The sequence below is a fragment of the Porites lutea genome, chromosome 8 (genome assembly GCF_958299795.1).
Source record: "Porites lutea chromosome 8, jaPorLute2.1, whole genome shotgun sequence".
Lineage (NCBI taxonomy): Eukaryota > Metazoa > Cnidaria > Anthozoa > Scleractinia > Poritidae > Porites > Porites lutea.
Window position 1 is genome coordinate 26,619,400 of NC_133208.1, and position 15,025 is coordinate 26,634,424.

Consider the following 15,025-nt stretch of genomic DNA (forward strand, 5'->3'; position numbering starts at 1 on the left):
GCACTGGCAAAGCTAAGGAGGCAGTTGAAAACTGTGTAATTCTGCCAGGGCCTGAAGGATACAAAGCTGCTCGGGAAATTCTTAGAAAGAATTTTGGACAACGTCATGTCATCATCCGATCGTTCATCGATAAAGTTGTCAAAGGACCACAGCTAAAATCTTCTGATGGAGAGAAACTCTTACAGCTCGCAAGGGACATGCGAATCTGTTTGTTGAATTCGCGGAATTAAGCTATCAAGCCGATATAAACTCTTTGGACACTCTGAAGAAAATCGTTATGCGTCTTCCTGTGCACATGCAGGCAAAATGGGCGGATGAGTCGGGGAAGATTTTGGAAATGGGTTCTGAGCCAACCTTCTCTCATTTGGCAGACTTTCTCGAAAAAAGGGCTCTGATAGCAAACACTGAGTTCGGGAAGTTAGTTGGATTCAAGCTTGGAGAGTCAAGAGTCACAAAACAACCAAGAAAAGCAGCTGATGGTGATGGTACTGTGCTTGCTTTGACTCAAGTTGAGAAGGATGTTAGTAATCAAGCCAATACAGCCAACAGCAAACGCTCAAATCAGAGGTCAGCAACGGATGGTCAAGTCAAATGCAAGTTTTGCGATGGAAGACATGAATTGGAGAAGTGTTTTAAGTTCCGGGACAAACGATATATTCAAAGGAAGGACTTTGTTAGGAAACAAAATCTGTGTGAAAATTGCTTGAAGCCTAATCACATCGCTAGACGATGCAGGAGTCTTGATGCTTGCTTGCTGAGTGGCTGTAGAGAAAGGCACCATTCCTTGCTGCACCCACCTAATTCATTGAGCGCTCCCATAGCTTCAAATGAGACTTCAAGAACGCGAGGTGATTCTGAAGATCCTGTTACCGGGCCAACAGCGACTCGTGAAGATCTGGCTGAAGCAAGTCCACACCACATCGAGGCCGGGGCGGATTATGCGACAAATGCCGGAAAAAAACAGAATTAGTTTGAGGATTGTGCCTGTCCGAGTCTCTGCTAAAGGTGGACGAGAAGTGGAGACATATGCTTTCATTGATGATGGTTCTGACACCACCTTGTGTCTACGACGCCTTCTGGATGAGTTAGGAGTAAGAGGTTCTCCAACGTCATTTTCTTTAACTACCATTAATGCCGAGAGAACCAAACGATCTGGAGAAGAAGTTAGTCTTACTGTGAGAGCATTGTCGTCAGATGTACGCATACAACTAGATCGTGTGTGGACTGTTGACAAGTTACCTGTCTCAAAGAAAAGCATACCCAGCACCGAAGATATTCGCGATTGGCCGCATCTGCAGGGTATAAGTATACCTAAGCTCGATAAAGAGGTATCCATCTTAATCGGCAATGATGTTCCCGAGGCGCACTGGGTCTTTGAAGAGCGCCGTGGTCGCCGTAAACAGCCTTGCGCTGCACGGACATTGCTTGGTTGGACACTTATCGGACCAGTTGGCGGTTCAAGCAACCCTGAAGCGACCGTCAGTTTCTTAAGTGGAGGTCAAGAAACGCTGTCAGCACAAATTGAGCGAATGTACAACGCGGAGTTCGGCGAATCGTCTGCGTCATCTAAAGAAATGATGTCGATTGAAGATAGAAGAGCCCTGGCAATAATGGAACGAACCGTTCAGATGGTCGATGGCCATTATCAGCTCTCCCTTCCTTGGAAGTATGATAATCCGTGCCTACCGAATAACAGACCTATGGCCGAAAAAAGACTAAATCTTCTGAAAAGACGTTTGGAAAAGAACAAAGTTCTCCAAGAGAAGTACAAGGATGCTGTTGAAGATTACATTGCACAAGGTCACGCGAGGAAAGTATCTCTACATCAAGTGCCACGTTTTGTCTGGTATCTTCCCCACCATCCTGTGATACACCCGCAGAAACCTGAGAAGACCAGAGTCGTGTTCGATTGCGCCGCTAAATTTCGCAATACGTCACTCAACGAACAGCTGCTTCAAGGGCCAGATTTAACCAATAATCTCGTCGGAGTACTACTTCGTTTTCGTCAAGAGCAAATAGGTCTTACGGCCGACATAGAGAAGATGTTCCATCAAGTGTCTCCTCAAGATACTTGCGCTCTGTCATTTTTGTGGTGGCCTGGTGGCGATCTTTCTAAAGAAGCAGAAGACCATGAGATGCTTGTTCACCTCTTTGGAGCTAAATCATCTCCTAGCTGTGCAAGTTTTGCATTAAAGAAAACCGCAGAAGACAACAAGACGGACTTCGATGTGGAAACCATCGATACGGTTAATAGGAACTTCTACGTTGATGACTGTGTTAAATCGGTCGCAACAACTGAAGAGGCGGTACGATTAGTTGAGCAGCTGCCAGAATTGTTGAGTAGGGGAGGCTTCCGCTTAACAAAGTGGATCAGTAATCGTCGAGAAATCTTGTCCTCAGTCGCTAAGGAAGACCTAGCACCGTCAGTGAAGAACCTTAACCTAGACTTAGAAGATTTACCGTTAGATCGCGCCCTTGGCATGCAGTGGGACACGGAAGAAGACACCTTTGGGTTTAGGACCATTCCGAATATTACAGCCAACACAAGGAGAGAGATTCTTTCTGTCACCTCATCTCTATATGATCCTCTTGGCCTAGCTGCTCCAGTTATACTTCCAGCTAAGCGACTGCTTCAGAAGTTATGCAAAGACGAGCTTGGTTGGGATGACATAGTTCAAGAAGACGACCTTCTGCAGTGGCAAGATTGGACAAGGGGCATCATTGGTCTTACCGAAGTAGCCATACCACGTTGTGTGAAACCGAGAGATTTTGGCGAGCTCAGTTCCGTCCAGCTGCATCATTTCTCAGATGCCTCGGAAGAGGGATATGGGGCTGTCTCATACCAGCGCTTAACCGATGCGCTTGGTAATATCGCCTGTAGCATCTAACTGGGAAAGGCAAGAGTTGCTCCACTGAAGACTGTGACAGTACCACGACTGGAGTTAACGGCTGCCACAGTCGCTGTAAAGCTTCACAAGCAGATCAAGGAAGAACTCACTTTGCCTATACATGAAGTGACGTTTTGGACTGACTCTACTATTGTCTTGCAGTATATCAACAACAGTCACACAAGATTCCAGACATTCGTCTCCAACAGGCTGGCAACGATCCACGATATCTCTACCCCGTCTCAGTGGCGTCATGTTAGCTCTGATCTGAACCCAGCAGATTACGCGTCTCGTGGGTTTAATCCTCATGAACGTACCAAACTGAAGATTTGGCTCGAGGGACCAAGTTTTTTGTTGAAGGACGAAAGCCAGTGGCCAAATCAGCCAACCCAGCTTCCTGAGATTGATGAAAATGACCAGAACGTCAAAAGATCGAAGAAAGTCCAGGCGCATGCTGTTATGCAAGATCAAGGGTTTGACTCGTTGGTTTATCACTACTCTTCGTGGTATGGTTTGAAAAAGGCTCTAGCTTGGCTGAGCCGCTTCAAGAATTACTTGCTGTATCGCACAGGGAAGATTGCAAAAGAAGACGTCAAAAGAGGAGAATTATCCGTCCGCGAAATCCAAAACGCTGAAGTGGAGGTCATTAAGTACGTGCAAAGGCTGTTCTTTCCGAGGGAGTTGAATGCACTGACGTCTGAAGCTCAGCAACGCCGTAGTATCTCTAGAGTGTCGGGGAAACGCCTGGTGACGGTTCGTACGTCAGCCCACTGCGCAAACTCAATCCAATAGCTGATAATGGGTTAATCAGAGTTGGTGGTCGTCTTAATAATGCAGAGGCTATCGATTGTTTCATGAAGCATCCAATAGTTCTACCAACCAAGCATCACGTAACTGACATGATTATTCGCCATTATCATCAGATAGGCCATGTAGGATCAAGTCAAGTTCTTGCTGCAATTAGAAGGAAATTTTGGATTTTGAAAGGTGGTTCAGCCGTCAGACGAGTGGTCAGCAAGTGTATCAAGTGTAGAAGATGGAACTCAAGGCCGGAAGCACAAATTATGGCTCCGCTACCTATGGCTCGCGTCACGCCAGGAGATGCACCGTTCACCGCAGTTGGAATTGACTACTTCGGACCAATGCCAGTCAAGTTGAAGAGAAGTCGAGTTAAACGATATGGGTGCATTTTCACCTGCCTAACAATGCGAGCAGTGCATGTTGAGGTCTCTCAAGATTTGACGACTGACTCGTTTCTGATGGCGTTTTCAAGATTTGTCAGTAGGCGCGGTGCACCAAAAGAAGTTTACAGCGATAATGGTACCAACTTTAAAGGAGCAGAATGTGAGTTGAAGAAAGCTCTTAAAATGTGGAATCAATCACGCATCACAGAGAGTTTACGTAAGCGCAGTATTCAATGGTACTTCAACCCCCCACAAGCAAGTCACCAAGGAGGGGTCTGGGAGAGAATGATTCGCTCTGTTCGCAAGATACTGCGCGCTCTCCTGGGAAACCAAATAGTCAATGACGAGACCCTTCTCACTGTTATGGCCGAGGTAGAGAAAATCCTGAACGACCGCCCACTCACAAGATTAAGCGAAGATCCAAATGACTTGGAACCATTAACACCGAATCATCTTTTGTTGTCTCACCGTAATGCATGTGTTGCCCCTGGTAACTTCTCCACTGCGTCCACAGACAAGTACAAAAAATGCTGGAGACAAGCACAGTACCTGAGTAACATCTTTTGGAGAAGATGGGTAGATGAATACTTGTTATCTCTTCAAGAAAGGCAGAAGTGGATTCGCCCGCGCCGGAATGTAGCTGTTGGAGATTTGGTTCTCATAGCTGATGAGCACAGTCCGCGTGGACAGTGGCCAATGGGTGTTGTTGAAGAAGTTACACCAGATCGCTATGGTGCAGTGCGACAAGCTACAGTTAGAACCGCCAGAGCAATTTTGAAGCGAGATATTAGAAAGATATGCTTGCTGCTGGAAGCTGCCGATAATTAATCCCAGCTGTTGACACAATGTAACTTGTAAGGACAGACAGACCTCTTCGAGGTTTTGGACAAAAGGGGCCAGTTGCTGGAAAGGAAGTCCCTGATTGCAGTGATCACTTAGCTCATAAATACGTTGCGAACTGTGTAAAGCAATTAAGATGTTAATTGTAGATAAGGTTTTTGAATATTCTAAATAAGTTTCGTTTACTAGTTTCGCTTAGTTTTCTTAAGAAAGGCAAGGCTTGAATGCCCGTCTGCCTTTCGAGGCCGGTGTGTTAAAGCGAAACTTCTAGAACTTAGGGTTTTCTTTGTTTCTTTTGTTCGCGTCTACTTGCAATTAGTTGTAATTGTTTATAGTTTTCTTTTGTTATATTGTTTACTTTCTTTTTGGTGTCACCATCGTTGCGTAATGTTACGTAATCTGTCAAGTTTTTTGGTATAAACTTAGTCTTGTCGGTCAGTGTTTTTTACAATTTTTATCGGTCAAGAACAGCTCATTCCTTTTAACGTTAAGTCAAGAAACCGTTAAGGTAAATTTTAGTCATACGCCATTTGTACGCTTTTCCGTTTTCTTTGATGTATTTTTTATTTTGTACTGATTTCTACATTTTTCGTAATTTCGTATTCTTTGTTTTTTTGGTTGTACAGTACCGTAGGAGTGTGATTTATAAAATAAAGCGGTTGGACACTAATACGCGTGACTTCGGTTAAATGTTTTTTTTTTTTTTTTTTTAGTAGAGAATTGTTTGAAATTCGACAACGACAGACTTTGTTTAGTTCCTTTGCTCAACGCTAAGGGTAGGGTACCGTGTAGCATGAAAATTTTACGAGTTCTAATTTTTGCGAATTTTGCGGATTGACCTCGATCCGTAAAAATTAGTTCCCGCAGAAAAAAAAACCCGCAAAATAAAACGCCGCAAAAATTAACACCCTTCAGTCAAGTTAAAAACTCTGCTTTTAATGGACTTGTGCCACTGGGGCGTTATAAATGGGACTTAAACATAATACCTCATTACCGTATTAACGAAAGAGTGTTTTGTTGTGTATGGTAGGGACAGGCTTTTGTTTTGTTTTGCTGTTGTTAAGTCTCTTTGAGCAGTAAGATATTACAGTGATTACCGTATTATTCTCCATTAAATATGTAAGTAGAGAGAACTTTGACTCAACATACCGTAAAATAAAAGTTGAAAATACCATATTAAGGTTTCGTCCACTTAAATATTCTGCTACTTGAACAGAGAATCGCAAAAATTAGTTCCCACCAGAAATTTCAGTCATCTCGAACCGCAAAAATTGGTTCCGCAAACCACAAAAATTTGCCAATCCGCAGAATAAAACTCCCGCAAAATCTTCATGCTACACGGTATCCTAATTTTGGAGGATAAAAGCAGCTAAGAGTTCATGTTGAATAATATAGTTAGTACGACGAATTTTTGACCTTGATCTCGTCATCCCCCTGCACTGCGTAGAACAAAACCATTATTGTCCAGTCTCTGTCCCCTACCCCCCAAAAAGCTTTACAAATTATGTTCTTCATTTAATGTAGATTTTACTCGAACATTGAACTACTATCAAAATTTTGGCTCATTGCAGAGAAATAGTGGCAAGTGAAGGTACACGCTTGGCCCTCAAAACAGGGGCTGTCCATCTTATATTCCATCCAAATGCTGTGTCTGAGCCTACGTCAATAGTGGTCTACAGATGGAAATCCAGTGTCTGCTCACCCCCACTGCAGGAACACGAGGCCATTGTCAGCAATGTTATTGAACTATCTTCCCACGATGGCCAACGCCTGCAATTCAATACCATGGTGCCTTTGTCGCTTTCTCACAGCGCATCGGACCTACGGGGCTACGAACTGGTGATAAAACGGCAGATCAACAAGGAGACCAATGAATGGGAAGACGTATGTGGAACCAAGGACTTACGCTGTCGCCAAGGTATGGAAATGTTCTCTATGTAGTAGACTTATGGCAACTTTAGAGACCAATGATGATGAGTGTGCGGTCATGTCGGCGGGCGCTCCGCACATGCCGGTTTAAAACTCAAAACGTACCAATGCTTTATGTCGTAAACTAAAATGAGTCAAGTTAAAAATCTACAGAAGGAAAACCTTAAACTAAAGGGAGAGATTTCCGCTGTAAATAGTGAACTCCAGAAGCTGAAATCGATCATCGAGCAACAACGACTTCAAGCGGACATCGAGCAGGTTGGAGACGCTGCAACAAGATATGGAAACAGTGTCCAAAAGAGTGTTGATTTCTTATGTGAGGACCATCATATAACGAAAAACTTTCGAGAGGAAATGTCGAAAGAACTTGACAATCTAAGCCGTAAGCTTGAAGCGATTTCTACGAGAGTTGACAGTTTGGACGCCGCCATTGATGACTTACTGAAGTACAGCTTTCAGTATAACGTCAAAATTATTGGCTTTCCTGAACAGGATGAACACGAGTCTTCTGAAACCACCACGCAGTTGTGTTTAAAGCTTTTCCATGCTATCGGAGCCGAGGGAGTGACGAAAAACGACATTGATATCGCTCATAGAGTGAATAGCCGAAGGGTTGACCGCCATTACCCAAGACCTATTGTGTGCAAGTTTATAAGGCGACTGGCCAAAGAAGAAGTCATGGCTCATCGCAATGAAACTTCCAACTTAAACCCTGATGATCTGGATTTATCTGCTGATTTTCACACGGGAAATATCCGAATTCATGAACACCTGATCCCGAGATTACAGCAACTTCTTAGCGAGGTAAACAAATTGAAATCTACACATCAATTCCAGTACGTCTGGGTGAAGAACTCTGAGATTCTGGCTCGTAAATCTAGTAGTTCTCAGGTCTTCAAATTAAAACGCATGGCCGATCTTGACAATCTGAAGCAAAGCTTGGTCAGTAATCCAACTCAGGATTAAGGAGATAAGTGTACTGTGTTAATTGTTATTCGTTCATAATCTTAATGATGTGATACAGTTATTGGAAATGGCTTCGCACAAAGAGATGAAAAATCTCGCTAAAGAAAACAAATTGCTGTTGATGGAATTGCCATATTATAACTGTAAAGATCTGAAAAATGCCCACCCGCAGTATAACGCTTTACTGGACACTAATCTAGCCTCCAGGAAATCGATCTATTCATTTAATCGCTTGTATGATCTTGGTCTTTTTCGGAACGATTCCGCAGACAAAACGATTGATCCTGATGCTAACTTAATGACAACGAGTAAAATTCGTTCGAGCTACTATTCGCCTCATAGCTTCTCCGTGAAGTTTGAAAATACCACAAATAGGGATGTCGTATCCGATTTCTCTATTCTTCACACTAATATAAGAAGCTTAAGAAAAAATATTGAACATTTTCAGTGTCACGTACTCAGTGAGGTAAAACATAATTTCACGGTATTAGGTGTTACAGAAACGGGACTATGCGAAGGCGAATCTATTGATTTTATACCACAACTACCTGGCTATTGCTTTGAATTTGTTAAAACCCCGTTGTCTGCCGGTGGTGTTGGTCTTTTTATTAATGAAAACTATAAATATCGAGTCTTAGAACGCTCTACTAATTCCTCTTATCAAGCCTTGTGGATTGAAATTTTACTACCAAATCACAAGAAAAATATCTGTGGCATTGTTTACCGACAACATAATAATGCAGATCAATTTCTTGACTATCTTTCGGATTCCCTCGAGTATTTCAGTAATCACAATAATAATATATATCTCATGGGAGATTTCAATATAGACTTGCTAAAATATGAAAACTGTAAATACAGCCAGATACTGCTTCAGTGTATGCAAAGTTTTTCTATGCTTCCTACAATTGATAAACCAACGCGAGTGTATGGGTCCTCAGCGACTTTAATTGACAATATCTTCACAAATAACCTGACGAATAATATTTCTAGTGGCAATATCGTCACCGACACAACCGATCATTTTTCGCAAGTCTGTATTGTCAACGTAAACAAGCAAAAATTACCACATACAAAAAAGACTAAATTTAGGGATTATTCCAGCTTTAATGCTAATGAATTCATGAATGACCTAAGTGCAATTAATTGGGAAGAGGTTTCTGGTAATTGCGACGTAAACAAGTCGTTCTCTCACCTTTATAAAACCATAAATCATGTAGTTAATAAACATGCACCGCTCAGGGATGCTTCAGTGAGAAAACTAAAAATGCTAACTAAACCTTGGCTAACTGCTGGACTAAGGAAATCTATAAAGGTGAAGAATAAATTGTTCTTTGAATCAAACTGGCCGAAATATGAAATATATAGAAATAAGTTAACAACCCTTATTCGATTGAGTAAACAACGTCACTATCAAAGGTTTTTCGACTCTAACATAAAAAATACACGATCGACATGGAAAGGGATTAACGAAATATTAGGAGATGCGAAGAAAAGGAAAAAATCAAAAAGAATTAACTTCATTCGTTCTAACGAGCATAGCGTTTTATCAGATGATCCTAAAACGATTGGTAACACACTCAACAAATACTTCTCGTCAATAGGGCATCAACTTGCAACCGATATTCCTGAAGTTAACACTACTTTTTCTGATTATCTTGATCCGCCTTTGCAGAACAGTTTTTATTTTGATCCAATTATACCGCAAGAAATTGAAACAGAAATTAGCTTGTTGCCATACAATAAAGCCCTGGGGCTTTATTCTACCCCTGTTAAACTGTTAAAACTTGCTAAATCAGTCATATCCATACCATTAACCAAAATTTTTAACCACTCTGTACTAACTGGGGTTTACCCTGCAAAGCTTAAATATGCAAAAGTAATTCCAGTGTATAAGGGTGAAGACGAGACGTTACCTGAAAACTATCGGCCAATTTCTTTGTTATCAATTTATAATCGTTTATTTGAGAAAATTTTATATCGTAGACTGATAAAGTTTATAGACAAGAATGATATTCTTTATGATTTGCAATATGGCTTTCGCAATAAACATAGTACCCAGCACGCGATTCTTGATATTATGAACACCATACACTCTAATATGGACAATAGAAAGTACTTATGTGGAATTTTTATAGATCTTAAGAAAGCATTTGATACTGTTAACCATGAGATTCTTTTGACAAAACTTGAACACTATGGAATAAGAGGAGTTATAAATTCTTGGTTTAGATCATATCTTTCAGATCGCCGACAGTCTATTGAAATAGACAAATGCATATCTGAAACTGAAACGATCGTATGTGGAGTGCCTCAAGGCTCTGTACTTGGACCCTTGTTATTTTTGTTATATATTAATGACATCCATAAATCTTCCAAGGAATTTACTTTTTATCTTTTCGCAGACGATACAAGTCTAACTTATACAAATGACAACTTACGTACTCTTGAACTAACTGTCAATAATGAACTTGAGAAAGTAAGTGAATGGCTTAATGCTAACAAACTAACGCTCAACGTCAAAAAGTCTAATTATGTCATTTTTCGTCCGCACCAAAAAAGAATGCCTTTCATTCCTCAAATTAAGATTTTTAATCCAACTTTAAATACTAGAGTAACTCTAGAGATGAAGGACTTTGTTAAATATTTGGGTATAATGATTGATTCTGAACTATCATGGAAGCATCATATTGACTTTATCTGTCACAAAATTAGTAGATCGGTTGGAATAATTGCTAAAATGAGGCATTACATTCCACGGCGTCTTCTTTTGAATTTATATCATGCACTTATTTCTCCTTATTTAAATTATGGTATCTGTGCATGGGGCAACTGTCCACAGACCTACCTCAATAAGATACTTGTTCTGCAAAAACGTGCTCTGCGTTTGATTTATTTTTCTAAACCCAGAGACCATGCAATCCCTTTTTTATTGAATCAAACTGCCTTCCTTTGCAGTCTTTGTTCTTTCAACAGTTAAGCTATTTAATGTATGACGTTCATGCTAAGACAGCTCCTAAAAGTCTTCTCGATAAGTTTGCGAAAATCAATACAGAACATCATTATAATACGCGATTATCTGCAAAAGAATGCTTCTCTGTCAAATTCTCTAGAACTGAAAAAATGAAAAAATCTTTTACTAGAATCGGTGTGTCTATTTGGAATTCTATTCCACTTTCTGTTAAGACTCTCAACGTTTCTAATTTTCGTAAAAAAATTAAATCACTACTCCTTAATGTTCTAGGTAATGAAGATAATTATTTGAATGTTAATTTTTTAATAGAATATTTTGTGAAGTTAACCTGATATGTTGTATATACCTCCAGTTGTAATTTTAGTCTTTTTCAAATAACAAAATCCCTTGTACTTGAATCTATATGTAAGGTGTTTCTTTCTGTATGTTTTTGTATTTCTTCTTTTCTTTTTTCTTATGTAATTTAATAACGCCTTTAGTTAAAGTCTTGTCCTGCCTAGATTAGCATTGTAGCTATTTGCAGGACATGAAGTATTGTAAACTTTATATTTCTTTAAACAAATACGTTCTTGTTGTTGTTGTTGTTACCGTTTGGCAGACCCTGTTTCCCTAAGCGGGAGGCAGTGTACGTCATTCGTATTGCTGAAGGGTTTGTTTGGTTTTTCTTTTTTTGAGGTAGTGTTTATATCAAGTGTTGCAATTGCGATTGCGCTCTCGATCTGAGGCTTGTTTTCAGTTTTGATTTCTATAACGTCAGTCTTTTTTAGATGGTAAAGGAAGTAAAAAAGAGCATAATTATTATGATAGTTACATTTTACTCAGTATTTTTTATCGGTAACAGATATCGAAGATGAGCGCCCGTCTCACAAGGATATACCAGACCTTTTCTTTCCCGTTGCTCAAGCTGACATAAATGAGTGCTCAACATATGCAGTGGTTTGCCGTCTCAAGTCTTCTCCGACTTACACCATTACATCTGCTGGCGGTTTATTCAGTCATCCTGATTATCCTGGCGTGGCGGTTACAATCCCTGAGAATGCTGTTGCGCCCAAATCACCGTTTACCCTGGAGTTAAAGGTTGGTGTGACTAAAAAGGTCCAATTTTTATTATTTAAAGACAGTATTGAGATGCACGCAAATAAAATCAGCCCCAAGGCTTTTTAAAGTGCAACGGTTTCTTATAATTGACGATGTAATAATGACCAGTCTAGAGGGCTTGACTGAAAAATCGTTTATTGAATATTTGGAGCGATCTTTTTGTTACTTAAATTACGTTAACGTTTTATTTAACTGGGGAATCCACGTCAATTTTAACCATAAAAGAATAGAATGAAATTAACTGCTGATGATTACTGTTTTATATGGTACAGGTGCAAGAAGTTCCAAATGAAGAATTTAAAGGAGAAGATGTATTTCTTGGACCTATTCTGCGAATTGATTGCTTTGAATTTATCCATCTCTTAAGACCTGTTACCATTCAGCTGCCAGTTTCTCTTCGAGACCAACAAGACTTTAAACCAGATCCCATTGAATACCGTGTGAGAGTGTTTTTCATGAATTGCGAGGAGGAAAAAAAGGAATGGACTGAACTCACTGATCTGGTAGAACCGACACAGTTTGATGCAAAGTTTGTTAGGATCCAAGTCCAACGATTTTCTAGGTAAAGATACTTAAGAAGTTACTAATATTTACCAGATAGATGGCCAGTTGAGTCCCTTTTTGTCCAAAATGTTGATCCAACTTCATTCAACGTTGTTGGATGCAACATTTTAGATCCGTTTGCACATCATGTTGAACGGCGCTGGGTTTTGCTGGATCTTGTTTGGACGTTCAAATTAAGCATTCAACATCGTCAGACATTTCTTTTGTTCAGGTTTGCGATGGCCTCAATGTTGAATGGGCGAACTCTCAATTAAACTCGCCCCTTTTCCACGAAAATCCCGCCTCCCACACTTTTTTAATCCGTGACTTTCCCGAATACCGCTTTTTTTTTTTTTTCGAAAAAAGTCCAATTGCTGCCAAAGCGAATAAATGTAAGATGTAGATTGGCCATTTCGATTTATATTTTGCCTTTTCGCTTGTACTTCACATTTCTTGTAAATAATCAGCTCTGGATTCACTCTTCATCTACACAAGGCCCTATTCAACGAAGTCGGATGATGCGAAGCAGTGCCACTGCTTAACAACTTCTTTGAATCCAGGTGGTGGGTCGGCCTAAACGCACCTTTAGGTTCTTAAAATGCGTCCAAGTAATTAACAAAAATGCCGGTCCTTCTTTAAAAGCATCTCTAAGTCAAATTTTCAAACAATACCCATGCGAGGCGATTTTAGCTACCATCCGCCTGTCAGGTGGTTAGCAAAAATGTCAACTAAAAAAGTAGAAAAGAAAGTTTTTCCTTTTCAATCGACTTTCTTGGGCTCAGTGATTTACGTAGAATAATTCAAGATTTGATCGTTGCCATTTTAAGACTCGTAACAATCTATCTGCCCTGCTTTACACTATTTTTTCGATTTTTTGGTTGTTGTAGATATTCGTTTGGCCTTGAGCGGCGTGAAGAGAACTCCAGAGCTTATGGACAGGGGATCTTAAGTTACCTCACCCGCTTCACTAGAACGCAGCCCCAAGCAGCAAGTTTCGTCGCTTACTTTCGTCCAGATATTCCAAACATTTTGTTCCTTATTTGTTGCCCTGCTCACCTTAAACAAGAGGTGATACAAGATCTTGAAAAAAGGGAGGTAACGTTTGCTGATGGCAGTTCAATGGAAGATATGATCCCTGGAGAGGACAAAGCATTTGTGTTTTTGTCAGGAGGAATACGCCCATTTGATGAGGAGGACCTAAAAAAAATTTTTCTCAAGTAAGCTCGTTTATTATTCATTCAAAATATTTTCCCGTTTCTGCTTGGCTCAAATCCCGCGGCTGATTCTTGAACACCAACTAACGTTGGCCAAATTTGGAAGACGTTTACGAAAAAAAGTGACGTCAATAGTGCAGCGTAATGCCAATAAAATGGACGGCAACCGAAAAGCCCTGATAAGAGTTTGAGTTTTGTTGGTAGATCAGTACAAAATGGCGGAACATCCATCACTGTCCATGCTTTTTAAGAACAGACCGATCTGAACAGTTCTGTTTAATGGTAAGCGAAGGATTACGTCGGCACTATATCAGGCATGTTTCTCTCTTACATTTAAACAGGTTATTAAAAGACGATATTCCGTTTAAGACTGAATTGCGAGTTCGTCTCGTTGATGACGGAGACCTAGCACAAGTGGAATTTCGAAACACCTCGATACACACGGACAGAACGCGTCTGTTGTGTAAGTTTCACTTAACTTTGCCGTCCCGCAAAATGTCCCGCACGGTAAGTATAACTTATTATTTTAAGCTTGAGCATTTCATCCGTTCAAACCTCCTATCAGCTGAGTAATTCTAGGTCGAGTATTTAACGAAGTTTAGCTTATGTTTAACAAATCCACCAGTACCACGTTCTAAGTCATTTCATCAGTTTGCCAAACCGGCTATTATATCTAAACATCGTTTATCGTTAATAATTTCATGAAAGCATATAGTGTAGACTAGAAAAGCGTTTGTCTGGAGATTCCATGATTTCTTAAACCGCGGCCTAAGTAGAACTTCGTTTTAATAACCAACCCTTTGTATTGCAACTTAAGAGTGAACGAGCAGATTGCTCAAGATGCCGCACTGTGCTTATAAGTTCTTTCTTGTAGAATTTTTGCCTATCCAAGCAATGAGAAAGTTTACTCAAATTACTGCAGGTATTAAAATTAAAATCATGTCATTTAAAGACAATCAAGACTTTCCTCTTAATTAATATTAAAAATATTAACATTTCCAGTGGGTTTTTTGAGAAAACAGACGACATTTCGCGACTCCACCACTAGTTTTCCCGCTAAATGACGTCAGTGAAACGAGCGCAGAAATTCCATACTGATGACGTGACACTACTCACACCTGGGTAGTTCCATCCAATAAGAAGCACTACCCAGATCTCTAAAACCTGTTAGATCAGACTCTTTCTGACCTTCATTCGCAGTCAAGGTTACGGTCTGTATGCTATTAAATAGTTATAATTTTCTACCTTTTATGCCTTTCTAGGCAGATCAGGATTCGAGGGAACTTGAGCGACAGCCTGGTACGTTTTCAGTCTTTCATGATATATTTCCACTTCTTTCGCTCAAATTTAATTCAGTTTAGGTTTTTACCAGGAGCCCATAGGGTCCTG

The 15,025-nt window shown here is 40.3% G+C and overlaps 4 protein-coding genes across 4 annotated transcripts; all 4 read left to right on the top strand.

Moving 5' to 3' along the window:
• Positions 1 to 277: 277 nt before the first annotated feature.
• On the top strand, positions 278 to 3,680 carry LOC140945439 (uncharacterized). The gene is made up of 3 exons (XM_073394463.1): positions 278 to 848; positions 1,006 to 2,865; positions 2,959 to 3,680. The coding sequence occupies exons 1-3, from the start codon at positions 278 to 280 to the stop codon at positions 3,678 to 3,680; spliced, it is 3,153 nt and encodes a 1,050-aa protein (XP_073250564.1).
• A 62-nt stretch (positions 3,681 to 3,742) lies between these two features.
• Positions 3,743 to 4,900, top strand: LOC140945440 (uncharacterized). Its single transcript, XM_073394464.1, has one exon. The coding sequence runs from the start codon at positions 3,743 to 3,745 to the stop codon at positions 4,898 to 4,900; it is 1,158 nt and encodes a 385-aa protein (XP_073250565.1).
• A 2,070-nt stretch (positions 4,901 to 6,970) lies between these two features.
• Positions 6,971 to 7,807, top strand: LOC140945441 (uncharacterized). Its single transcript, XM_073394465.1, has one exon. It carries the CDS (start codon positions 6,971 to 6,973, stop codon positions 7,805 to 7,807), a length of 837 nt encoding a protein of 278 aa, XP_073250566.1.
• Positions 7,808 to 7,874: 67 nt separating this feature from the next.
• On the top strand, positions 7,875 to 13,643 carry LOC140945442 (uncharacterized). The gene is made up of 4 exons (XM_073394466.1): positions 7,875 to 8,115; positions 11,623 to 11,858; positions 12,152 to 12,441; positions 13,310 to 13,643. The coding sequence occupies exons 1-4, from the start codon at positions 7,875 to 7,877 to the stop codon at positions 13,641 to 13,643; spliced, it is 1,101 nt and encodes a 366-aa protein (XP_073250567.1).
• The last annotated feature ends 1,382 nt before the right edge of the window (positions 13,644 to 15,025 follow it).